General features: G+C 42.2%; 1 protein-coding gene across 1 annotated transcript in view; it reads left to right on the forward strand.

Moving 5' to 3' along the window:
- Positions 1 to 26287, forward strand: part of LIX1 (limb and CNS expressed 1) — a 47622-nt gene extending 21335 nt beyond the window's left edge. Inside the window, exons 3-6 of the mRNA XM_080679228.1 lie at positions 10973 to 11113; positions 13455 to 13550; positions 21892 to 21969; positions 25553 to 26287. Of these exons, the coding sequence (XP_080535354.1) occupies positions 10973 to 11113; positions 13455 to 13550; positions 21892 to 21969; positions 25553 to 25840 (603 nt within the window). The 3' untranslated portion in view covers positions 25841 to 26287. The remainder of the gene's footprint in view (positions 1 to 10972; positions 11114 to 13454; positions 13551 to 21891; positions 21970 to 25552) is intronic.
- The last annotated feature ends 498 nt before the right edge of the window (positions 26288 to 26785 follow it).

A 26785-nucleotide genomic window follows, 5' to 3' on the forward strand; every position in this document is an offset into this window, starting at 1 on the left:
CCATACTCACACCCAGGTATGCATTATATTTGTTCATATGTAATAAGTACACTTATTATAACTATAATAATAAAAGTGTAATATGCTAATTAAACTGGAAAGCTGAACGCCCTTCCTGACGTCATTCCGGATGTCCTTCCGGATGAAGCCACGGAGATGGGGACCGAGGCAGAGTAGTTAGGGGTGATCAGGCAGGCAGGCAGAGTGGTTAGGGGCGAGCAGGCAGGTAGGTAAGCAGTTAGGGGCGATCAGGCAGGCAGGTGAGCAGTTAGGGGCGATCAGGCAGGCGGGCAGAGTGGTTAGAGGTGATCAGGCAGGCAGGAAGAGTAGTTAGGGGAGATCAGGCAGGCAGGCAGGCTAGCGGTTAGGAGCCAGCGGTCCCAGATTGTGAGAGGGTGCAGGATGGTGCATGAATTTCATGCACCAGGCCTCTAGTCTAGAATATAATGCATTTGACAGATCAGTGAATGGATCTAGAGCAGCTGAGGGCAAACTACGGCCCGAGGGCCGGATCCAGCCCGCGGAGCCGAAAGAGCGGAGGGTTCTCTTGCTCTCCCCTCCGCTCCTTTACTTTGAATTTATATTAGTTCACACAAACACTCCATCCATGCTTTTGTTCCAGCCCTCTGGTCCAGTTTAAGAACCCATTGTGGCCCTCGAGTCAAAAAGTTTGCCCACCCCTGATCTAGAGGCATAAGAACAAGACATTCTAATGCTCTTGTTTTTGTTTTTGCTACTTTGAGAACTATGAAGTTTTAAGTTGTCTCATAAATTTCTACCCAAAATGATAGGACTTCTCTTAGGAAGTACATTCAACATCCTCTTTGTGGTTCTTTAAAAATAGAAAACAAAATGAAAAAAATGAACTTTCCAGCAGGGAGGAGTCTTGGTGATCTCTCTGATCATTTCAGGCTCTCATTTTCCTTATGTTTAAATCATCATATTTTAAGGTTCTCAGGAGGATTGTTAACATCCTTGCTTTAAAAGATCCAGAATTTCCTGAATCAAATATGTTTTGAAATTGTGTTTGGGTGATTGACTGCCAAATCTGGCCCCTTAACCCATTTGGCCCTCCAAAATGTGATTTGAGAAAGAAAAACCAGGAAGGAAAAAAAAGAAAAAATATTTCCCCTAAAGCAATGTCCTTGCACTTTTCTTTGTCAGTTCAGAAACCATCTTAAATGATATTTTCACCATATAACATTTCATCCTGTTTTTGCCAGCATTTGGCCTGGGAGAGCCTACATGCTCATTCCTGCAATGCCTTTCACGTAATCAAATGTCACCCTCGTGCATTGCAAATCATTTCACGATGGATTATTAATGCCAAGACCATGTGCTGAGACATGGAGAAGCCGTTATGCCAGCAGTAGCGTTCTTACTGAGCTGTGGACGTCACCTCCAATGGTGCCAAGTAATTGAAAATACTTGAAGTGTAGTATGGGACTGGATTGCAGGATTAATCCCTCTAGTTTCATGAAAGCTGTAAGAGATTATGCTCATTCATTCTTTAGAAGAGTGGTATTCAGACTGTGCTTTTGTTTTCTGGCTAATACAAAGGAAAGCAGTCAAAAGGTTCTGATGGACACAAACCACTGGTTTTCTACAAAGAAACCTCCTATTGAAGTAAAAGGGAAGCTGTGTCCAGGAAGACTAATTAAAGAATTTTCAGTTAGTCTTGACACCACAGCCCCCAAAAACAGAGAGCTAGAGGGAAAGAAAACAGCAACAATCCTGTCTTTAACCCATTCTTGGATAAACTACTGTAAAAGAAAAGTGAATATGTGCTTCATTTTTTTTAAATTTCTAAACAATAAATAAAATGATGTATTGATACTAAATTATTTTTCTTTTAGAAAGTTATAATGAAACACATTAATACTAATTGTGTTTTTTATAAAGGAAGCCATCTTCTAATATTACAGGCATTAAGTAGGAATTTGTGCATTTTGGATGTTTTTTCTTAAAGCCATTTTTATCTAGGCAGTTAATCCTTCACTAGTCACATATCATTACCATGAAAACTGGCAGTAATTTCCATTTTTTTACAATAGGAGCAACACAAGGGCCATCAGATCAACTTCTGGCTCCCCTCTTGATACACTCAGAAGGAAAGCTGCTCATGGTTTCAGTAGCTGTTTTGTTTCCAAATCCAAAAGGGGAACTTAATTGAGTGTTTTATCTTATTTTACATTTTATTAAAAGGTTTGTGATTCAAGTTTTATGTTCAAGCCAGTGACATGGTCTTCCATATAGTCTGCTAGAGTGATTTGGATTAATGAATTTTATTCTTATTTGGAATAAAAAGCAGAAATTCCTTTGGGTATTGTAATAGACCATGCCATTATTTATGTGCATGAGTTATGGTTGAATAAAAAATATATCCCTTGGCTAAAACATTGATGTGAGAACTCAATTTATTTGAAGGACACTAATTCATTGGGGTATCATATCTTTTTCACAAGCTTTTGTTGTTAAAATTGCTTCACAACAATAAATACAGATGCTACACACAGGGGTCAGGTACTTAGCCCATTTGTAGAACGCCAGACACCACAGGGAACTGAGATATGTGAAATTGCCATAGGCAACCTGTTGATTGATTTTGTTGCTTGTTTGTTTGCTTTTACCCAATGTTTGGTGTTGCATAGCAGGACTGCACAGCTGGGAGACATGACGTGGAACCCTCGCAGCAGACCAGTTCCTTCAATTTTTATGCCACTTAGTGTTCAAATCAAAGCCTTTGCCTATAAAGATACCTGGCAAAACTACTTTCAAAGGCTCATAGTGGCTGAAAGAAGACTAGGGTGTTTAACTTTTACATACCACAGCAAGCCCACTTCACCTATGTTATCAGCTATAAAACACATATTTTAGCCCTAGCCGGTTTGGGTCAGTGGATAGAGCGTTGGCCTGCAGACTGAAGGGTCCCAGGTTCGATTCCGGTCAAGGGCATGTACCTTGGTTGCGGGCACATCCCCAGTAGGATGTGTGCAAGAGGCAACTGATCGATGTTTCTCTCTCATCGATGTTTCTAACTCTATTTCCCTCTCCCTTCCTCTCTGTAAAAAATTAATAAAATATATTTAAAAAAACAAACAAACATATTTTATACTTTCAGGTATTGAAAGATTCTTCTCAAGTCCTGGGAAGTAAAAGAATATTTAAATTACAATAAGCTAAGTTTATAAAATTAAGTTTTTCCCAGGAGAGAAGGACTAATCGAAACTGATTAAATCATGGACTTGGCTTAATGGGATTGTAATGCTCTCTACCAGTTATTAATGAAGGCCTAGTTATAACATTCCATGCCCTGAGAAGTGAGTTAGTTTCTGCCATAAAACGGAGACTGTTGCCCTTTACTAATGCCGCATTTCTATTTGAAATCAGCCAGGACCTCTTTTGTCTCTGTCTCTAGAGTTGTTTACTTAACTCCGATGCACAACACGCTACGCAATGTAACTTCACTTCTAAAGGAGGTGTTTCTTGGTAGAAATCTCCTCAGAAAAGCATCCTATTTTGTAACTAACGAGACCCAAAGATAAGAAGACTAGCTATAACCCCTTCCCATTTGAAAATCATATGTCAGCTAATGATCAAATGGCAATGATTTGCCCACGAAACTGTGAGTGCATATTACTTTAAGGAAACCTTATATTTATTCCCCAGCCCTTTATTCTATGTCTTTTCTTATCAAGCACAATGAATAAAGGTGCTTGGTGTCCAAAGAGAATAGCAGAGTATAGTGAAAGGAACACTTGGGAAAGGGCTTCTTGGTAAATAAAGGCTTGAGGTTGTCCACCGGAGTCTCCCAGTTCCTCAGGTAAATTTTAGGAAGATGCTCACTGTGCCAGGACTTGCTGAGTGAGGAAGAAAGGCTGACTCCATCTTTCCCCAACCCCCCTTCACCCCTCTCCGTGCAATGAGAGCCAAGTCCCTTTACATCAAAGCAACTATAAAAATAAACCAAAACTCTAAGCCCTGATCAATTCATCTTGTCTTCACCTTAACTTGAAAAAAGAAAAGGAAGAAAAGAAAAAAGGGAAAAGAAAAAACCTCAAGGAGCAAAATACAACATGGTTTTGTAATAGTTACCAGGGCCCTTGGTCTAGGTATGTGTGTAGAATAGCATGTGTGGCAGAGGTAAATGAGGAGGAGGCCAGGTGGTTTGTATTATAAAAATAACATTCTGACCCGCCATGTGCATGAAACGTTTCTTTCAGTTGACAGGAACTGGTGAGTTTTCTCTGAAAATTGGACTCTTAGACCATTCCCCTCCCCCATAGCTAGCAAAGAGCCCCCATTCCCTGCTGACAGAGCTCCAAATTGTTCCCAACATGACCTATGGAGAAAGAGACATGATATTAACTTGGGTGACCTAATTTCACCCGTTGCCCTTTTTTCACATCACCATCTGGAAGGGGGGAAATGTTAATATATCCACAATTAGATAAATTGGAGCACATGCAATGTTCATGCTTAGACGAGGGCACACAGGTCTTAAAGAACTGAAAGGGGGACAATTAGCAGCAGGGCCTGGTTTGTGGCATTCTTGGTGCTGATGGCTTGCTGTCAGGATGGAACAGAGGTGTTGGTGACACTGACCAGAGCTGGCAGGCCATACACACACTCCGCAAGTCAGGTCACTTGTTGCGACTTGGACTCTGAGTCACAAAAGCAAAACGTTCCCAACCACCTGAATGACAGACACTACAGCCTAAAGGATCAAGAATTCTCACCTCTCACAGAGTCAGTTTATTTGGTTTTGCCACCTGTAAAGTCCCAGCTCAGTACCATGTGCTCTTGAGCCGAGTGAATGCCGCCTATATAACACTGACTTGCCCTGGAGTCCAGGGAGGACATCTTCAGCTTTGAGTTCCCATGTAGGTACAATCTGTCACCCTTGCAATTACATGACTGTTCTTATTCAAGAGCCTCGCTCTTCATAGACCATTTCTCAACTGCTTGGCTAGCCTTAGTAGGCACTAAGTAAAGTGTGACTACTTGGTTTTATACATTTTGGATCTGCAGACCTATTTTTTCTTGATGTCTTTAAAATACAAATAATTCTAAGAAGTCTGTTGTATGTTTAAAATGGAGAGATGTTACTTATTTCAATGTCTTTTCACCTGCTTTCCTAAAGAAAGCACTACAGTTGGGATGTATGTACAGTAAGCACTTGGGTTCCAGAAACAGCCACTCCACACATGTGTCTTACCTATTTTCTAATACAAAGCATGGGAAAATTATTAATCAAATAAGGGACACGAGGAAAGTAATTGCTCAGAGTATAAATTGTGTTGGTCTGGCTGTAAGGTTTTTCTATGAATAGTAACACACATCAATAATTTTAAAGTATTTAAGAAATAATTAACTATAAAACCAGTTTCTTATTATGCATTTCTATTCTTATGACATGTTCATGACTACCAAAATTGTATTTCAATTAACTTAAGAACTTCTGTGCATCCTAAAAAAATTGACTAGCAACTATTCTATTTGGGGATGGCGTATGGCCAATTAATCTTGGTTGATTACTTTTTCATTGGATAGTGTGGACACTTTAAAAAATTATCATCGAAGAAATAGAAACTACTGAGCAGAGAAAGAAAATTGAGACCTCAGTTAAGTTGGAAGTGTTTATATACTTCCTAAGGGCCTAAATTTAGAACTGTCATAAAGGATTTTTTTTTTTTTTCATCTTGAACACTGCTTTCCTTGAGATATTTCCTTGTGAGAAATTAGCATTTTTGGTGTTAGCAGAAGTGGTTTTACCATTATGGTATTGTGATTTATAATAAGAAATAGATATTTGTTCTTTATCCTGGTTCCTGGCACAGAGCTCCTAAAACCCTTCGTCATTCATAACAAAATCCTTTCTACCACACCTGAGTTTGTGCCAATAAGGTGGCTTTTGGAAAGCCCCTAAAGATGGGGACTGGCAGCTAGGGCAACCAACCTTGTGATTAGAGTGTTAGAACTTTCAGCTCTACCCTCTGACCTCCTCGGAAGGAGAGGGGCTGAAGATTGACTTAATCACCAATGGCCAAAGATTTAATCAATCATGCCTACATTATAAAGCCTCCATAAAAATCCTAAATGTGGGATTCACAGAGTTTCTCGGTTGGTGTACATCTGGAGAGCTGGGAGGATTGTGCCTAGAGAGGGCATGGGAGCTCTGAGCCCTTCCCTGTGTATCTCTTCCTCTGGGTATACCTTTTATAATAAATCAGTAATCTAGTAAGTAAGTTGTCTTCCTGAGTCTGTGAGCCATTCTAGCAAATGATGAAGGAGGGGGTTATAAGAACCTCTCGTTTATAGCTGGTTGATCAGAGATGCAGGTTACAACCTGGACTTGCAGTTGGTCTCTGCATTGGAGATAGTCTTGTAGGACAGAGCCATTGGGATATATAACCTCTGTTTCCTCATCTGCAAAATAAGGATAGCAACAAACCCAACCTCATAGGATTGTGGTAATAACTAAATGGGACGATAAACTAAAGTGCCTAGCTCAGCAATGAGGATTACTGTTATTGTGCTCTCCATCAGAGTGGGCTTAGAGAATTCCTTATTACCTGACGTGAACACAGCCTTTGTATTAGTCAGCTATGGCTGGGTAACAAATTGCCTCAAATTCAAGTTATCTCACACTGTTTCTGAGGATCAGGAATCTGGAAGCAGCTCAGCTGGGTGGCTCTGGCTCAGGGTCTCCTGGAGGCTGCAGTCAAGCGGTCAGGGAGCTATAGTCATCTGAGGCTTGATGGAGCCTGGAGGATCCGTTTCTAGAAGGCATGGGTTCCTTTCCACATATGCCTTTCTGTAGGACTGCTCACAACATGGAAGCGACTTACCCAGAGCAAGAGAGAGTAAGTGTGATCAAGACAGAAGCCACTGTGGCTTTTACAACTTAATATCAAAAGTGACATGCTGTATCTTCTGCCATATTCCACTGGTAGAGTACAGCGTGAGAGGGGCTGCACGAGGCTGCGAATGCCAGGAGGCAGAGATCACGGGGAGGGGGAGGGGCTCTCTCAGGCAGGCTACCGCTGCCTTACATAGTTTTCCTTAGCAATGCCACAGACGCGCTTGTTTTGCTTTAATTTTAGATTAGAGCCAGGAGGCTTTGAAATGATTTCAGTGGTTTATAATCTACCAGCAAATGAAAGGCATCTGAGCATCAAGATAAATGTCTGAGTGGGGTCTGCTAGCCACTTGAAAAGCATGTGGTTCCACATGCCTAAGAAATCCACAGCTGACTTCAGTAAAATGCCGGCTATTAAATATTCCAGCTCTGCACTTTCACAAAGTGCAAAGGACAGAAGCTGTCTCTCTCTATTAACAACTAAGAATGGTTAGCAGATAAGGCACGGTTTACAAATCTGTATTTATGATTGGGGTCTGGCTGAAAAACAGAATAAACCATATGATCTGGGAAGTCTAATTCTAGCAGGAAGTTGCTTTGAAATAACCCCATGCTTCGCTCACTCTCCAACTGATGTCTTTGATGACCGGTTTGGACACATCAATAAAATGTTCTGTCACTTACTATATTTTATTTTCTTGCAGCGCTTCCCACTGTTTGATGGTAACGCTAACCGTGCCTGTTCTCACAGCAGAATTCACACTCTGATTTCGATTTGCCAAGCAGATTGCTTTTGGCTAAATGTCCTGCCCACGCACAGGTCCTTCAGGTTTGAGAGGCCCCATTAAAAGATCCCTAAAGAAAATATGCGCCCTTGACTGACTGGATTTGTAGCTCCAAAACTTAGAAGCGGCTGGTTAACATTATAAACATTTTGAAGTACTTGTCTTTCAGAAATGCAAAGAACAATTGTAAGAAAAGCCCTTTGATGGCTCAGAACTTACTTTATGTGCTTATTATTAATTGGTACACTTTCTCCCCCATTTCAACCAAAGATTCTGTACATTGCAACAATGACATAACTAAAGACATGTGTCCACTTTAAAATCTGGCTATTGGTGAGGTCTCCTGGTCCTTTCCCGTGCTCTCTGGGTAAAGGCTCCTTCCCTCCCTCAGCCCCGCAGTGCTTTGATCTCAGAAGCAGTGCCATTTGGTTGAAGTGTATGCGGTGCCTTTGATCTGGTCCTGAGTGGGACTTATTTAAAATAGATAGCTTCTTTTATCTAAAGAGTGTTTACTGGGTCTCTCTCTAGGAAGGACGGTTTCAATTGCTATCATTTAGATAGTTACATAAAGTTTCTTAAGCGTGCCCAAGTCTGAATCTAAGTTCTGAAACCCCAACAGCAATATTATAGATTTTGGAAAGCAAATTCCTATTAAAATGAGCTTCTCCTATATATGTCAGGTACTGTTTGCAGAAACTTTCTCTGCTTTTTAATGAGGAACTGATTTTCCAAAGAATAATAAACATATCTTGTACTCAGACAAAAATGGTAATCTCAAAGTGTCTGACCTTAATGTCCAATTATCCCTCTGAAATTCATGTATTAATATATTTTTACATTGCTGGATTATGCATAGTACACAGGGCATATTTAAAAGGGGCTTTTAAAATAGTAAATATATATATATATATCTTTAATTCTCCTCTTTAAGAGGATTTCTTCAGCATTTTATTAGGTGCATTAGTGATTTGTGTTTAAATTTCCTAGGCAGCATTTAGTTATTCATTTAATAAACCGTGTTGTAGGTCCAGAGACTTAAAGATGACTAAGCCACAGACTCTGCCCTTAGGTTGCTCGCAGCCTGGAGTCTGGGGGCAGTACTAGCAGACAATTATGTAAAGATGTGGAGTGCCTCTCATGGACAGCGGTCCTCCCAGCCCACCTTCGGAGTGATCAGGGAAGAATTCCTAAAAGAGGCGGCACCCATGCTTCAGTGAGATACTGCTGACTCAGAACTCAACATCCAATAATTCCCAGTCAAGTCCATAATGCAAAGCCATGCCTCACGATTTAATACAGGTGGCCTACACCTTGGGCGAGGTCTAAACCTTGAATGGCTTTGCTTACTGCCTCAAGCTACCCCAAAGTCTTCTTTGGAGAAAAACCCTAACTGTCTTTCACATACATTTTAGACCTTCGGCTTAATTCTTTATTTAGAGGTGATGTTGGAAATCTCTTTGTGTTGTTTTTAATCGTTCTGTTTTGTTAGGGTCCTGACACATTAGGAGGAAATCAGAGGGGGCCAGGGCCTGACCTCAGGAGGCTTATCTGGATTTGTGGAGATGGGGAGGAGAGTCCGGGCCTCTAGATGACACACTATTGTGAGTTCCGAGTGTTCCTGGGTCAGTGCAGGGATGGTCAATGTGCTGAAAGCAAACCACAGGGGCTTGACCTTTTCCCAGGGGTGCTACCAAGCCACTGAGGCTGTGAAACTGCAACATGAAGTGGGATCTTTGGTACTTTCTCTGTTCTTTCACATCGGTCACCGAGCACTACTGATTCTGAGAATCATGCATTTTAGGTATCAGGAGCCTTAAAATCAAAGAGGCCACCATCCCCATTTATTCAGTTAGGACAGTGGTCGGCAAACCGCGGCTCGCGAGCCACATGCAGCTCTTTGGCCCCTTGAGTGTGGCTCTTCCACAAAATACCACGGCCTGGGCGAGTCTATTTTGAAGAAGTGGCGTTAGAAGTTTAAGTTTAAAAAATTTGGCTCTCAAAAGAAATTTCAATCATTGTACTATTGATATTTGGCTCTGTTGACTAATGAGTTTGCCAACCACTGATTAGGAAATAAGCCCCAAAGTTCTGGCATCCCAGGTCTCACAGTCACTGAGTGGCAGAGCCAGAGGTGCCCAGCCACCCTGTTGACCAGGACCTGGGCCTGGGCTTCTCCTTCTAGCTTGTTTCCCTCTAAGAGTCTTGGCATAGGGTCTAGGACCCTGGACAGTTCACAGGACCTGTGGGAGAGAGGCCATCACACTCTGAGGTCCTCCAACAGGGGTGGGCTCTGGGGATAGTGCAGTTCTCATAGGACTTCATCTCTCTCTCTGGACTCCCAGGTTCCATGCCGAGCCAGAACTGGAATAACAGTTGTAATTGATAAGGAAAGAGAAAGAACAGGAAAGAATCAGGATATATTGAGCAGACTTGTGTGAGCCACAGGAAAGCCAAACTGGGAAGAAGGAGAGCAATATTACATTTGGGAGAAATGAATTTTTTGTAATGAGTTACTAATCATGGGCTGCCGATGGCCCCTCACTTCAGGAAGGCCAAATGTTGACCCAAACTGTGTGGATGGAAACCAAGGCGGAAAGGGTGGCCCTCAGAAAATTAGAGGGAAGGTGGAAAGGTAAGTGCTGGAAAAGCAAAAACAATAGATTTTGACAGCAGCCCCTTTGTCCTAACCTGGAGGTAAAAAGTATAAGATTGGAATGTGCTCATAGAGTGTTACCATGTATAAGGTAGTCTCACTACTTTACCTATATTAACTAATTGAGGTGATCCTCAAACCTATTCCAGAGGGACTACTATTATTCCCATTGACAGGTGGCAGAACTTGAGTCACAGAGAGACTAACTTACCAAGGTCTTTCAGCTAGCAAGTGCCTGAAGCCAAACAGCCTGACCCCAGAACCTCTGTCCTTAATTATTTCCCAGTTTTCTTCTTTCCTTACATTTTTTTCCTCCAAAATAAAGATTTGAGGAAGGCCCTTATAATGAATATAATTACCTGGCACATAAAAGTAGCCATTGTGACTTTTGTGATTATTTATTAACAGTATGCAAAGCCTCTGGTGCATAGTAGCCATTCAATGACTATGAAATAAGACCAAAAACAGCATTTGAAGACCAACCAAGACATTTGCATGGAATCTAGGGCTGAGAGAAAATCTGTATGATCTTCAGGGGATTAGCAATGTGTGTGAAAGAAGAGGTACAGACAGTAAATATATTAATAGAAATGTCTAGAGACCCATGAGGTAGGGACAAAATGGTGAAATGCTGAATCCTTTAATGACTCCCTTTCTCCTCCCCTTCTCAAGTGCTGCTTAAGTAGAGCCGAGGCCAGGCGGGATGCAGCTAAAGTGGCCCTAATCAACTCCCTGTTCAATGAGCTGCCCTCTCGAAGGATCACCAAGGAATTCATTATGGAGAGTGTGCAGGAAGCAGTTGCCTCCACCAGCGTGAGTACCCCAGGGAAGGGAGGAGCTGGCTGCTCTGAGAATACTGAGGCCTTTGAATCATGGGAGATGCGAAAGTGAGCACATTTTTAAAGAATTGGGCAGATGTAATTTTTATCCATTAAATCATTAATTTTCAGCAAAAAGAATCCTTGGACTGGAAATCACAAAATTGGAACTGGCTCCCTATTCTTCATCTCAGTAATATTATTATTTTTTAAAATATATTTTATTGATATTTCACAGAGAGGAAGGGAGAGGGATAGAGAGCTAGAAACATCGATGAGAGAGAAACATCGATCAGCTGCCTCCTGCACACCTCCCACTGGGGATGTGCCCGCAACCAAGGTACATGCCCTTGACCAGAATCGAACCCGGGACCTTTCAGTCCGCAGGCTGACGCTCTATCCACTGAACCAAACCGGTTTCGGCTCAGTAATATTATTTAATCTTTCTGGACCACAATTAATCAAGCCTTAAATCAAGGTAGATAATTTGATCCACCTTGATTTCTTTATTTGAATGTTTGCTGTTTGAAGAGCATTGATTCGTTTGAGGGCCTGAGACCACATACAATTAAATACTGCTTTACAAACTAGCTCATGTCCCCCTAAACTTAACTAATCTTACACATGATGTGAAGTTCTTTAACGTGCCAATCCCTCCAACCCCCATGGGGTGCTGCAATCTGTGTTTTTATGGAAACGCTGACTGCTTAGATATGGGGAAAGCTGTATGCCCAATATTTGTTAACTATTAGAATTGTCATGCTTAATCAATTACTTCTTTCAGAGGGCTTTGAAAATGTTTGTAATGGACATAACTAAATACAAAGTGCTTATGAGCAAAACACTTTGTCTTGGAAATTTAGCTAGGATGTTTTCTCAGCAATCCAGGCGTAGGCAATTTACCCCAAGAATTATGTGGAGCTCCTGATCCTTGATGCTTCCAAACCATCAGCCATGGAGGAAGCCTTGGGTCCCCGCTGTGGCAGTTGTCGCCTTGTATGTCCTCCAAGGTCAGGAAGTTGGCATTGCCAAAGGGGCTACTCCTGGCTTGTCTTTAGCATGGATAAACCCGACCTGAGATTTTCATTTTCTGATTCCCTCACTCTGACTGTAAAGGTTCGGTAATTCTGTAGAAGCTGTTAATAATGAAGGAGACATTATCACACTAGCAGTTACCTTTTTTTCTTCTTTTCTTTCCCCTAATAAATGCTCTTATCACACAGAGGAGAAGAAGGGGCAGAGAGCGGCTGACCTGGCTTGGAGACCTCAGGAGCTCTGTTCCATATCTGCTCTGAGGATGAAAGGAAGCCTTTGTTTCGCTGCCCTGCACATTTCAAGTGCCTCTGAGGAAGAGAAGTTAGGAAAATGATGCTTGATTTCTATGTGTGGAATTTACTCAGGAGCAGGGAGGGGCCCTTAGTGTAAATGTAATTTATCATTTTTTCATGGAAATTTCTAAGGAAAGAAAATATATAAGATTTGCAGGCTTCTGGATGGATTTCCTCTGGGATATTTAAAAAGCCAACATAAATATTTCAGCAGCAGTGTTAATGTTATTGCATTCAAAAGTTATAAATTTGCTGCTATCTGATGTTGGCAGTCGTATGTTCAGCCTCACAAAGTCATTGCCCACTTTCTCAGGAATCCAAGACCAGGGGATATTGAAGGGCAGGCCCCAGACCTTATGTTAGCTCTTTCATTGCCATTCCCTCTAACCAAATTGAAGGAGAATTTCATTTCTACACATCACCCACCCACCTTGATTGCTGAAGATTAAGTGATCCGGAAGTAAAAAAATATAAACCAAGATCCATGTCTCCAGGCTGAACACCAGCATATTATGAAAAGCTCCCATTAAGAATCATGGCAGTAAAATATGAATGGTCCATACAACTGAAGAATTCTTTCCCTGTCAGTTACATAATCTTGCCTGGTTATCATTAGAACCAGAACAAGGTCATCATTTTAAGATTTCAATAACACCTGAAGGCAGCCTAAGTGGGCAACCACTAAGAACATTAATGCCACTATCAACAAAACCCTGTGCGAGGGCACAGGAATTTCTGCTTTGGGATAATTATTCTTTTAGTGAGGATATAATCAGTCAACAATCTAATGGAATGCCAGATTCAAATTGATTACAAATCCTCTTTCCTCTGAATCATGGAGAGATTAAGGATTTTATGCCAAATCAACTGGAGACTTGGTTGTGGAATACACACCTGAAGTGTTAGGCCAATGGAAGGATCACTGTAGGGCCATGGTATTAATTTGTGATCACCCAAATGAGGGGAGGTGGCTTCCATAATACTTCCCTTTTCTGCTTCCTTCCCAAGGGCTCCTTGGACGACGCTGACGACCCCAGCACCAGCATCGGCGCCTATCACTACATGCTGGAGTCCAATATGGGGAAGACCATGCTGGAATTTCAGGTGCCTGACTTCCTGCCACTTGTTTATTTTGCTACACAATCTAAAAGCCTGGGAGAATGCCACTCTTATCATGAACACCCTCTGTCTCTCAGATCTACTTTTTAAATTTGTTTTGGTCATTTTCATTTAATCCTTTTAGAACTTAGCATGGTAGCTCCATCTTAGCAACGCCTCAGTGGGTTAAAATAAGCGTGCAAACAAGGCACAATTTTTGCTTTCTTAAAGGGAACTAAAAGACTTAAGTCTAAGAAATAGGTAGGGAACACGACCGATTTACAACTATATCATTTTACCAACTTTTCAACACAATGTCCCCCTTCAACCAAAATAAACAGTTTGAAGTGTTGGTTGTGACCATTTGGTTCTTAATTTTCACAAGTCATAGATGAAGATGCCTGCAATGTATATTAAACAATGTTGCCCTCAGTTCTAGTATTTCTATTAAAGAAATCTGTCACCTCCTATCATTAACTAAATTAAAAAATTAGCAAGCTATAATCCTTTTCATCCACTGCAGACAGCCATAATAGAGCTGAGGAACTACATTATCTATTATTTCCAAATCAAATAATATGTCAATAACAACAACAATATGGACTATAGCTAACATTTATTGGATACTTACCATGTCTGGCACTGTGCTAAACATTTAACAAATATCGCCATAATTTAACCTTCAAAATCTGCATATAAGTATGTATTGTCTCCACATTATCACTGAAGGAAGTGTACCATAGAGCTTAGCACATGGCAAAGCCAAGGTTCAGACCCAGGCTGTCTGATTTCTGAGCTCACACCCTTAACTATTACCCTATATTGGGCTGGACAGATGAAAATTTACTTGTTAGACATGAAAAGTTTGCCCTCTAAAAAACTAAACTTGAATGCAGTTGACTATTTACATACATGCAGAGCTAGTGGGAATCAATATGCAATGTTATAATGAAGAGTTTTTGCCTCCAGTATTTCTATTTTTTTTTAGATTAGATCCTAAGAAGCACTCAAAGATATAAAGTTTTATGGACAAAAATGTTCATCATGAAATAATTTACAATGGTGTTATAGCTCAGCCTGCAGTCACTAACTTTCAAATACCTTCTTTGGTACCTTTCAGCTCTTTTCCTAACTACAATGATATAGTCACTGCCCAAGTGGATGCGTCCTTCCTGTACATTAAAAACAACAACAATATTTCCTCATCAGTCCCTTGTTTGATGAAGCAAAAATACTCTTTCTTCTCTTTGTCCTAGGAAGATCTCGTTCATCCAGTTTTCTCTTTAAGGGGCCATGGGCTCATGGACCTTTGATGTTGCTTGTCTTGGTTTGGAAGAGACCAGGTATCTTTAAAGTCTACCCTCTGGAGCAGACCAGGGCACACATCAGCTCATTGGTTCTGAGCCCAGGCCTTGGAGGGGGCTGGTCCCTTTCAGGCTGGCTGGCCTTCTCACCTCTGAATCTGCTTCCTCATTTGCATATAAATCAGGGAGCATAATAGAAGTGGCATTTCCTCACAGTTCCATTATGAGGATCAAAAGGGACCATGTAGAAAGAGTCCAGAACAGTTCCTGGCATATTGTAAATGCTCAATGAAGATTAACAAACCTTATTATATAACTTTCTGAAGAAGGACTGCTTTACGCCTGAGGCTCCTGGGTAGATTCCCTTGACAATTTTATATAAACTAAAGGTTTCAGATGAGGACAGGGTAGCTTCCCTGCATGAACATTTCAGGATCCTTGCTGTAGAATAAAAAGGTGGGACTATAAAGGGTACTTCCCCTTATCCCCAGTAACAATCTAAAGTCAAACAGAAAAAAATAATAAAGTGAGGATCATAACACAGGAGAGAGAACACAAACTTTTAAAGACTTGTATGTGAAGCTGGCTCTACCACTTTCCACCTGTGAACTGAACTATTGTGAGGTTCAGCTTTCCATGTGTAAAATAAGAATTATAATGCCCATTGTATAGGATTTTTGTGGGACTTACATAATATGACATTTATAAAGTGTCTAGCATGGTGATTTCTTCAAAGAACCTCATTTTTAAAAGTTTCTCCCCTCTCAACCCAGACAAAAAAATACGTAGAATGAATGTTGCCTGCCTCAGTACTTAGTAGCTTGTATATGATTTAGTATCTATTTTCAGAAAATCAAGAATGATTTTTTTTCATTTTAAACGAACATTTATTGACCCCATATTAAATGGGACATGTTTAAGGAATGTACTACCTCTGCCTGTGGACAGTTCCCTGCACTGTACCACTGGGTACATCCTATAGCTCACTAGTCTTGTACAATTATTCACACTACTATAATGGAATAGCAGGCTTGTGCAGAAGCTCAGAATCTTCTTAGACAGTTGTGGTTAGCAGAGCAAAGATCACAGCCAATGGAGAATTTGCCTCATTTTAAACGAGCGCTGAGGTGACCTCATCACTTTCCGTGGAGGTGCTGGGCTCCTCTGGTGCTATAGTGATGGGCTCTTCCAAATATTCACCAGTGACATTCACTGTGTCCTCCTCAGTGGCTTCTTCCACAGAGCGGGAGGTGTTTGATTCCACGTCATAGACAATTCCCAAACCTGTGTATTCTCTAAGTAATCCTCAGTGGTCCACTCTGCACCACCAGTGAGGTCTAGGGACGTAGGCGACTCTGGGTCAGTGGTTGGTGTTAGTTCAGCCTGTAATTCTGAGTCACTGGAAATGTCTGTGTCTGAGTCAACATCCATGTGTGGGAGTATCGAGGGAAGAAGCAGACAGAGAGGATGCGGGCTTCTTGATCATGGTGTGGGCTGGGAGCGGCAGGGAGTGCAGGAGGCTAGGGAAGGTGAGGAGGCAGGTGGCACACCCTCAGTGCCAAGAATGATTTTTGAATGCCATTGAGGTAGTCTGCCAAAGATGGGAGGCAAGATTTTCTTTTTTAATTCTTAAAATTTCATCCAAGTACTATGAAAGGCTATACTAACCACCTTTCAGTAATACTTTAATTGCCTTGGTATAGGCTGTGTTTCTTGTGTGGTCTATGTAATAAGACATTTAAATATGTGAAATAATTATAATCATGCTGGAAATGCTTCATAAATTCACAGAGGGGAGGCTGGGGACAGAATGGGGTACAGAGGAAGGAAGAGGAAGATGTGAGGACAGGAAAAATCCAAAATCCCTCTCCCTGGTAGGGATGCTTGGCAACCCAGGAGGAGGGCCTGAGCACAGACATCCCTTTCTTTCCCACCAGCTCTATTGCCTGCAGGGCCTGCACATTCCTTGGTGGCCAGGCTTAAATGCATCGGCTTGTTTCTGCACATGATGGGAATTGACCACAGCCGACCCAGCAGTCAGTACCCCTGGTGGGTAATATATGTGTGCTTACCCATAGATGACTACACCGTATAAAAACAAGGCTGGTGTCTCCTGACTGCCCGCAGGCTTTCCAGGGGCGCTGTCAAGGAGGCAGGGCACAGGGGAAACCTGATAGGCTTCTGCTTACCTTCACTTGGTAGGGAAGCCTGGATGCCTGTTTTGAGGTAGCCTTGCCTTAGAGAAAACTGCCTGATGTTTCGGGGGAGGGATGGTAACAGCACTAGCCACTGGGTCTTGTCAAGGTCAGGTTCGAGGCAGACTTTGACTGACGCCAGTTAATATATTTATTCTGCAGCCTAATGCAATCCAAGGACGAGTTGTTTATTTACATCTTTGCTAAATTCTCCAGGTTGCTTTTTAAAACCTCATCTCATAAACAAATTTCCTTTTAAATCCATTCTCTTGGGTGGGTAGATGGTGCCCACCTGTTTTTCAAGTTCTCCATTTATAGTGTTTGTTTTTCTTATTTCTGATGAATCACAGAACCAAGCCAGTCTCCCAGACGTAGTTCCAGAGAGAAACAGTGTGCATTCCCGCCCCGCTCCCCCCCGTCCCCGGCAAAGCAGCTGAAGGGCCAGTGTTTCTACCAGGAGGCAATACCAGGAAGCACTGTGAGGACAGAGCCCAGTTGTAGTTGGTTAAAATGGAATGGATGACAAAATGAACCAAGAAAGCTGTAAATTTTCCCTGAAGAGAAAAAAAAAACACACACACAAGGCTTGATTTTTCCACTTCATTTTAATTTTACTTTGCTGATCAGGACTAACTACATAATTTATGGGGCCCATGGCAAAATGAAAATGCGGGGCCTTTTGTTAAAAATCTACTAAGAATTTCAAGGCAGTGGATCATTACACCAAGCTCAAGGTCCTAGGTGACTGCACAGATCACAAGCTCACAAAGCTGGCCTTGACCATGAGAAGGGTCCAGACTAGGTGAGAAGAGTTAGGCACTCATTTCAGGCATTTAAAGGAGTGTCAAAAAACTCAGTAATCAAGATGAGTAGTAGTATAACCCAATGTTGCATAAAGTCAAAATGTGCAAAAATTCATGACAAACAAAATATCAAAATTTTAAATAATGACAGAATTTTAAATAAAAGACCCTGAACTTGCATGACTCACCTTAAACTTGCTTCACTCACCTAACCCTAATCCCAACCCAACCTTTTGGCCAGCTGCTTATTTATCTCTCCGGATGCCCAGACTCTTCAGGTTTCTAGATCAGTCTACAGAACAGATAATCCCGCAGGAAAAGTCCTGTGAGGAATAGAACAGAGAGCTCATTGAACAGGCTTCCTTTAAAGGGACAGAACTTTGACAGGTAGAAAACAAGTCTGGAAGACCAGGCAGCAAGGAATCCTGGTGAAATGAGGGAGCAGCCCTCTCCTAGCCAGTCTGCAGTAATGCCAGGATTTCCGATGGAATGAATCAATGGGAGGCATACAAAGATTTCCTGGGTTGAGCCTAGGGCTCATGCAGCTTCAGGAAGATCTGAAGATAGTGAATTTGGTCTTATGAAGGGAAATAGAGAATTGAGACTATCTGCATAATGATAGCAAGATTAATATGTCTATGAGGAGGGCAAGACTTAGATGGGAACATAATGGAAGGCAGAAAGAAGGTCATCTTCCCTGAAGGACTTTAGAAACAAGAGCAACACTTGAGGAAGAGGCGCTTGTGTTACTTGAAGAGAAAAAAAAAATGTTTGGTGATGCATCAGAAATTTAGATAAACCAGAGCAGGTGAGGAGGATCCTGCAGGCAAAAACAGTTCAAGTCTGGGGATTTTTGAGAGATGTAGGTTGCCAAGGTACGTAAGAAAGGTCTCTGGTTCTGTTGGCAGCAGAATTTGTGGGTTCTGAAGTCTTAGGGGGATTGCCATACGGAATGACAGGAATTTATTGGAAAAGGGGGTTTGTGTATAGATAAGAATGAGAGCCTTGTAGGCCTTGGAGGAAGAATGTGTTATCAAGGTAACAGTCGTCAGAACATGGAATAAGATCCCTGTTAGCAATAGGCTATTTCTCAAACTGTGCTACAAGAGAGTAAGGACAATGCCAGCAGGGCTATTGGAAGCCACAGAATAAACTCAGTGTGTCTTCTGGGTTGTCAACTTTACATGAAGACTGGTGGTGGAGAGCGCAGGTGGAGGAGTGGAGGTGGTATTTATTTTCTTTTTTAAAAAATAAACATATACCTGGCCGGGTAGCTTTGGTTAAAGCATCGTCCCAATACGCCAAGGTTGTGAGTTCGATCCCCGGTCAGGACACATACAAGAATCAACCAATGAGTGCATAAGTAAGTGGACAACAAATAGATGTTTCACTCTCTCTCTCTCTCTCTCTCTCTCTCTTTCTCAACAAAAGATAAACATATACAATAGAATATAAAATTCAAGTGGAGAGTTCAGATAAAACATGAAACAAAATGTCTTATTTGTAAATATTAGCCCTCTGTAACACCACAGAGACTGTTTCATATCAGGACATAAAGAGTGTTCCTATTCATCAGTATGGCTGTGAACTATTCAGTGTGTAGATTTGAAGGTAAGTTGGGAAGGGCAGCACAAATCTATCTTCCTCAGTCACTTGGGTTTCTTTGATAAAAAACACAGTGGTGAGCTAGGTTAGACAACACTTGGTTGTGGTTATAAAGAACAAACCACTCTCACTTTTCTAAATTAGCATGGTGATGTGACAGAGTGAAAATCTGGAGTGGGGCAGGGAGAAGTGGAGGCGAGCAGGCGCGAGAGGAGCAGCTTCCCTGGCACTGGACCCAGGCCCTGGGCAGGCGGTGGGCTCTGTGTTTGGGGCAGGAGTAATTCTGCTGGTTTTCATGTCGGATTTTAATGAATGAAAATAGATAATTTGCTTTTACTGAGGTCTCTCGGGGGTGCTTACTGTGTAGAAGAACAAAATCCCAAACTGGATCCCAAACTGAAAAGAAGAAACACATTACATTCTAATGGCAATTTCCAACATGATAATAGTGCTATTTGCTTTTCTGCTTACCTTATAGCTTTAAAATTTACCCAATAATCCTAAAATGTCTGAAATCCCAGAATGACTTTGTACCTCCTGGTTTTCACAATGAAAACTTCTTTACTGTGAGGTAAAGACAGTGAAAGTCAGCTTTTTTGAATGGGCAGTTGGACATCTGTCTAAATGTAAGGTTTTCATAACTGGTTTTCATGACCAGGAAGTTCCTTAATTGTGTTGTTATTTCCTGATCATTATAAGGTTGTGGTTTGTGGTATTAATCCACAATAAATGTGTCTCTGACCAAAAAGAAAAGAAAAGAAATGCAGATAACTTCAGTGGAAGACTGCCAGCTCTAATCACATTAGAGAAATAACATCATCAGCACGTTTATTCCCTTTAGCTTGCCCTTGATACCGTGCAGGGCAAGGATGAAGCTCATAGAAAGTGTAACGCTGTGCTCAGCACTGGCCATTGGAAACTGTGGGTATAATTTTTTTTAATCTTTATTGCTGAAAGATTTACGTATGTCCCCTTTTTCCCCCCATCGACCTTATGCAGCCACCCCCACCTCCCACCCCAGGCCCTCACCATGGTGGGTGTATTTTAATGTCAGTTTCACCATATTGTTCTCATTTTAAGGAATTTTCTTGACTGAATTTATAAATTTGGGAGTATTTTTACAGTATTAATAGTTTGACTATTACATGTTTTACATTTATTTTTAGTCATGATTTTTTAATTTAATTTTTTCTTTAATATGTATTGTTGTCACATGATTCAAAACTGAAAAGGTACAAAAGGATGTCAGAGGAAGTTCTCCCTCCCACTCCTGTCCCCAGGGGGCAACTAATGTTACCCGATTCTTTTGTATCTTGTCAGAACTCTTCTAGGCATTTACAAGCAAATATTTATCGAGATCTCCTATTCCGTTTTTATCAACTAGTATACAGGTTGTGCACTTGGCTTTTATTTTATTTTAACAATACATCACAGAGATTCTTTACATTAGAACCTAGAGAGCCTTCCCATCCTTTCTTATGACTGCACCGTATTCAGTGGTATGGATGTATTGTAGGGGAGAAAAAGTAATTTTCCCTGAACACTTCTGAGTTCTTAGCTAAGACTCCTATAATAAAAGACAGATTAACAAGAGAAAAACACGTTTATTGACATGTATGCCCGTGTACACATGAAAAAGACCCTGGGAAAAATGAATTCATCCTGAGGTGGCATAGAATTCAGGATTAAATACCATCATAATAGGGAAAGAGGAAGGGGATGTGGGCTTCTTAGGGAAAATAGATAACTTTAAAGAAAGATAAACGGGCACTTAGAAGAATAAATGTGACAAAGCCTGTGTAGGTGTGGTGTGGACTTCCAGTTTCCTCTTCTGTGATGAGTCCACCTTTCCGGGTTAGTGCAACACCCCAGGAGGGATTTATGACAACCAGGTGCCTTTTGGAGGATGTGTCTTAGACAGATAAGAGGAGCTCAGAGAGACCCTCTCTCTACATTTGCTGTTTTTTAAGTGCCTTCAGCTCAAAATAATCAATATACCAAAGTGGCATATTTTGTGGTGTCATGTCCTAAATTCATATTTTGGGTGGCATATTCTGCTGCCCTTCAATACTTTATTAAGCCATTCATTTAAAAATGAACATTTGAGATATTTCCAGTCTCAGGCAATTTCAAAAATTGCGATGCCTACAAATTATTCTCAGATGCACTGGTCTATTTAGATAATTTTTAATGTTGAAAGATATTTATACATTATTAAGCCATTTTGTTGTACAAATATGGATTAGCAGGAAAGGGAAGGAACAATGCTCCAGAAGCCTGGGACGCTAGTGTTTGAAAGTCTCAAAGTGTCCTGACTATCTTTTGTGTCCTATTTCCCTGACATAGTGGGGGGTCAGAGTCACGCCCTGCTCAGCTCTCACTGAGGCACTTTTTTCACATTTCTGCTTTGAGACTAACGACAAGTGTTTGGGTTTTATAGGAGCTGATGACCATTTTCCAACTACTACACTGGAATGGGAGCCTAAAAGCCCTTCGCGAAACAAAGTGTTCTCGACAGGTGAGGTTTTACCATCCAGAATGGCCTTGTGTTATACAGACAGATCAGATGGCCATGATGTCTCTAGGACAGTGGTTCTCAACCTTCCTAATGCCACGATCATGTGGTGGTAACCCCCAACCATAAAATTATTTTCGTTGCTACTTCATAACTGAAATTTTGCTACTGTTAATGAATCGTAATGTAAATATCTGTGTTTACCGATGGTCTTAGGCTCTACAGCAGCGGTTCTCAATTTGTGGGTTGTGACCCTAAGACCATTGGAAAACACAGATATTTACATTACAATTCATAACAATAGCAAAATTACAGTTATGAAGTAGCAATGAAAATAATTTTATGGTTGGGTGTCACCACCACAGGAGGAACTGTATTAAAGGATCGCGGCATTAGGAAGGTTGAGAACCACTGTTCTAGGAGGTTTCCTTTATTTGGATTTTTTCCTGTTAAATTTGGTGCTTTGTTTATTGAGTAAGAGCAGAGGACACATGAATAAATACACATAACTATCCTATAAATAAAAGGGTAATATGCAAATTTATCCTAACGGCGGAATGACCAGAACGACCATTCAACCAGTCACTATGAGGTGCACTGACCACCTTTTGGTCTATTTCCCTGGCTGGCAGGCTCCAATCGCCCAATGGCGAATGAGGAACCGGGGGTGGGTGGCGGCAGGGGGTGGGGCCAGCTGTGGGAAGATGGCCCTGATCACAGGCCAGGCCTAGAGACTATACCCACACACGAATTTCGTGTGCTAGGCCTCTAGTACGTGTGTGTGTGTGTGTGTGTGTGTGTGTGTGTGTGTGTGTACTAGAGGCCCAGTGCACGAAATTCGTGCACGGGGTGGGGGTGTCCCTCAGCCCAGCCTGCACCCTCTCCAGTCTGGGACTCCTCGAGGGATGTCCGACTGCCCGTTTAGGCCCGATCTCAGTGAGATCGGGCCTAAACGGGCAGTCGGACATCCCTCTCACAATCCAGGACTGCTGGCTCCCAACTGCTCACCTGCTTGCCTTCCTGATTGCCCCTAACCGCTTCTGCCTGCCGGCCTGATCACCCCCTAACCACTCCCCTGCCAGCCTGATTGATGCCTAACTGCTCCCCTGCCAGCCTGTTTGCCCCTAACTGCCTTCCCCTGCAGACCTGACCACCCCTAACTGCCCTCCCCTGCAGGCCTGGTGCCCCCCCAACTGCTCTCCCCTGCAGGCCTGAGTCCCCCCCAACTGCCATTCCCTGCAGACCCAGTCACCCCCAACTTCCCTCCTCTGCCGGCCGGGTCACTCCTAACTACCCTCCCCTGCAGGCTTGATCGTCCCCAACTGCCCTCCCTTGCAGGCCTGGTCCCTCCCAACTGCCCTCCCCTGCCGGCCTGATCACCCACAACTGCCCTCCCTTGCAGGCCTGGTTCCTCCCAACTGCCCTCCCCTGCTGGCCATCTTGTGGTGGCCATCTTGTGTCCACATGGGGGCAGGATCTTTGACCACATGGGGGCAGCCATCTTGTGTGTTGGAGTGATGGTCAATCTGCATATTACTCTTTTATTAGAAAGGATAGAGGCCTGATGCATGGGTGGGGGCCAGCTGGTTTGCCCTGAAGTGGGGCAGCCTGGGCGAGGGGCCTGTGGTGGTTTGCAGGCTGGCCACGCCCCCCAGCGACCCAAGCAGAGGCCCTGGGATCTGGGATTTATTTATCTTCTACAATTGAAACTTTGTAGCCTGGAGTGGAGCCAAGCCTTCTGCTTAGTCCGTGGCGGCAGCCATTTCTGTTGGGATTTATGTATCTTCTATAATTGAAACTTTGTAGCCTTAAGCGGAGGCCAAAGCAGTCCAGGGCTGCAGAAGCTTGGCTTCCTCCATCGCCGGGGCAACCCTAGCTTCCTGCTCTCTCCAGCTCCATGGTTGCCACCATTTCTGTTGGGCTTTATTTATCCTCTATAATTGAAACTTTGTAGCATTGAGTGGAGGCCTGGGCCGGCAAGGGCAGGTGGAAAGCTTGGCTTCCTGCATTGCCAGGGAAACCCAAGCCTCCCTCCTGCTCTCTGTGGCTACAGCCATCTTGGTTGGGTTTATTTGCATATTCCCTCCTGATTGGCTGGTGGGCATGGCTGGTGGGTGTCACAGAGGTATGGTCAATTTGCATATTACTCTTTTATTAGATAGGATATGGCAGTCCAGTTGAGTCAGGCACTGACCAAATATGCATACTGAGAACATTGACTAGGCATAGGACTGATTTAGATACTTGTACTGAATGATGCCAAACCAAGGGATCATTGAGACAGACTTGATTTCTAAGGCAACTGTGGAATACACTCCATGTACCTGCCCTGCCTGTTAGAGTGTGTACCCTCCTCTGCTCTGCAGTGCGGAAGGAAACCTGAGAGTGCACCACATGGGGACCTCCGCAGTGAGGAGAGGTAAAATTGACGATAGCAGGACTTTTCTCACAGCCACCGAAAGTCCCCAACGGGCAACAGAAATGCTTGTAAAAGTGGGCAAGCTGGCATCCAATCATCCCAACTTTTTGGTTTGGAAATTTCTTCTTTATTTTTAGAGACAGGGTCTCACTATTTCTTTGCTACCTATGAGAAGCACCCTGCCCCCCCACCGCCTTTTTTTTAAAGGCAAAGTCAAACTCCTTCCTGTGTACTTAATGGTTTTCACCCACAATCCTCCAAGATTTATCCTTCCTTTATCCACCGTTAGACTTTGAAAGATGGGAGTTTATTTTTAAGAGTTTGCTAACAGGAACTTGCATGAGGAACAAAGCCTCTACTAGTCAGCAAGATGAGGTGGATGTAAGCATTACCATGCACTGCGGCCCCAGGAGCTTTTAGTTGTTCTTTGCGTAGAAAGTCTGGCTTTCAAAACGTCAAGGATGGAAAAGAAATGAGTAGCTGACAATGGCTTTGGTTATTTTTCCTTTTCCTTTGATTTTACAAAAGGCCTTTGAAATATCCGGGGTTCGTTATAAACACTTTTCCATGATTGTTTTTAATTTGTTAAGGTCATAAATAAATACCATATGTTCCTGAAAATAAAAATAAGCAATGTATTCACTCCACAAGATCTTCTTAAAGTGTCTCCATCAAACCTACACATGATGTTACAATGCATTGGCAAATTTTTCACACGAGTATTGACAGTTAGTGACTAATTTTTAGTTGTTTACAGAAGTAAGAGACCATGTACATGAAGGTACCGTTATGATATCAATAATGATAATGCCTACATTCCATAATACGTTTTAAAAGTTATTACTGTCATTTCTGTGAGCGATTTAGACTGTCATCTTCCTTATGCCAACAGCACACTTTCTACCAAGGTCAGACCTCTATTTTGTGAATATTATTGAGTCTTCCTGGTGTTAGTGTTTTGACTCAACGTGGAGTAACTTTGCTTTGCTGCACCAGCTTAGTCCTTCATTTTCTGTAAGAAGTGTGTCATGGGACTTGGCTACAGTTTGTAAACATCAAAGAGGCCTAGTGGTTGGTAAGACCTTTGTGGATGTGGAGGAGGGGTGGAGGCAGAGGTGCCTTTGGTGCTTTTTACTGACACTCAGGACCTTGTCTCTTGGCCCCCAGGAAGTCATCTCCTACTATTCCCAGTATTCACTGGATGAAAAGATGCGCAGCCACATGGCCCTGGACTGGATCATGAAGGAGCGGGAGTCACCGGGAATTCTGTCACAAGAGCTACGGATGGCTCTGAGGGAGTTGGAGGAAGCCAGGAAAGCAGGACAAGAACTACGGTTTTACAAAGAGAAGAAAGAAATCCTGAGTTTAGCCCTGACTCAGATCTACAGCGATCCTGACACTTCCTCACCCAGTGATGACCAGCTGAGCCTCACAGCCCTCTGTGGCTATCACTAGCAAGGCCAGGGTTCAAGGACCAGAGGCTGGCAGAGGCCAGACTCTTAACATTAGGAAGCTGATTGAAGGAGGTTATCAGAGGCTTTAGCCCCTGTAGCTAATACCTGAAGGCTGTACTAATCCTCCGCCCATTCCATTCACAGAATCTGAGAGCAGTCAGACCCTTTTAGGATGCAGTGTTTTTCATCACACTCAAAATAGTTCTACCTCAGAAGGAAAGGATGGAGACAGGTGGTTTGAAAAATATTTGCGAGGGCTTGCTCCAACCTAAGGGCTGGTTGACATGTGACTTGCTAGATTATATATGTTGTTTCAAAGAATGGGTCAGGGTAGCATCTCCCCAAGGAACATCAGCCAGGACTGGGGGTTGGGTGGGGGGGAGCACGATAGCAATTTTCATTAAATAAAAAACATGGATTGGAATTAAATAAAAATCTGGATTGTTTTAAAAAAATATTCAAAGTTCAGGATTTCTTTCTAAACTTTGTAAGCTAAAGGAGCGTACATTCTACTGGCTGTAATCCAAAACCACGGAGGGGGGGAGGGGGCGTGAGATTTTATCTGGACATCCCATTATCAAAGATCTTGAAATGGTAATAGTATGAAACTACTAAAAAAAATTAATGTGGTTTAAAATGCTCTTGTGATAATTTTTTTTAAATTCACACTCTTCCATATGGGGATAAATATCACTTACAATAGAACCCTCAAGAAGAATTCCTCAAGAATTAATATTCAATTTTTATGAGTTCTGCAATCAGTCATGTTCATTTATAATTTGCAAATAGATAACTTGAATTGATTTGTTTTTATTTTTGCCACCACAGTCATATATCTATAATAGAGAAAGTTATTGGCATTTTAAAGGTTGAAACATTTTGAAGAAATCATTAGCATTTAATGATGTTTGCTTTGATTAGTTTCTCATGCATTAGAGAGAAGAAA

The sequence above is a fragment of the Plecotus auritus genome (assembly GCF_963455305.1).
Source record: "Plecotus auritus genome assembly, chromosome: 7".
Classification (NCBI taxonomy): domain Eukaryota; kingdom Metazoa; phylum Chordata; class Mammalia; order Chiroptera; family Vespertilionidae; genus Plecotus; species Plecotus auritus.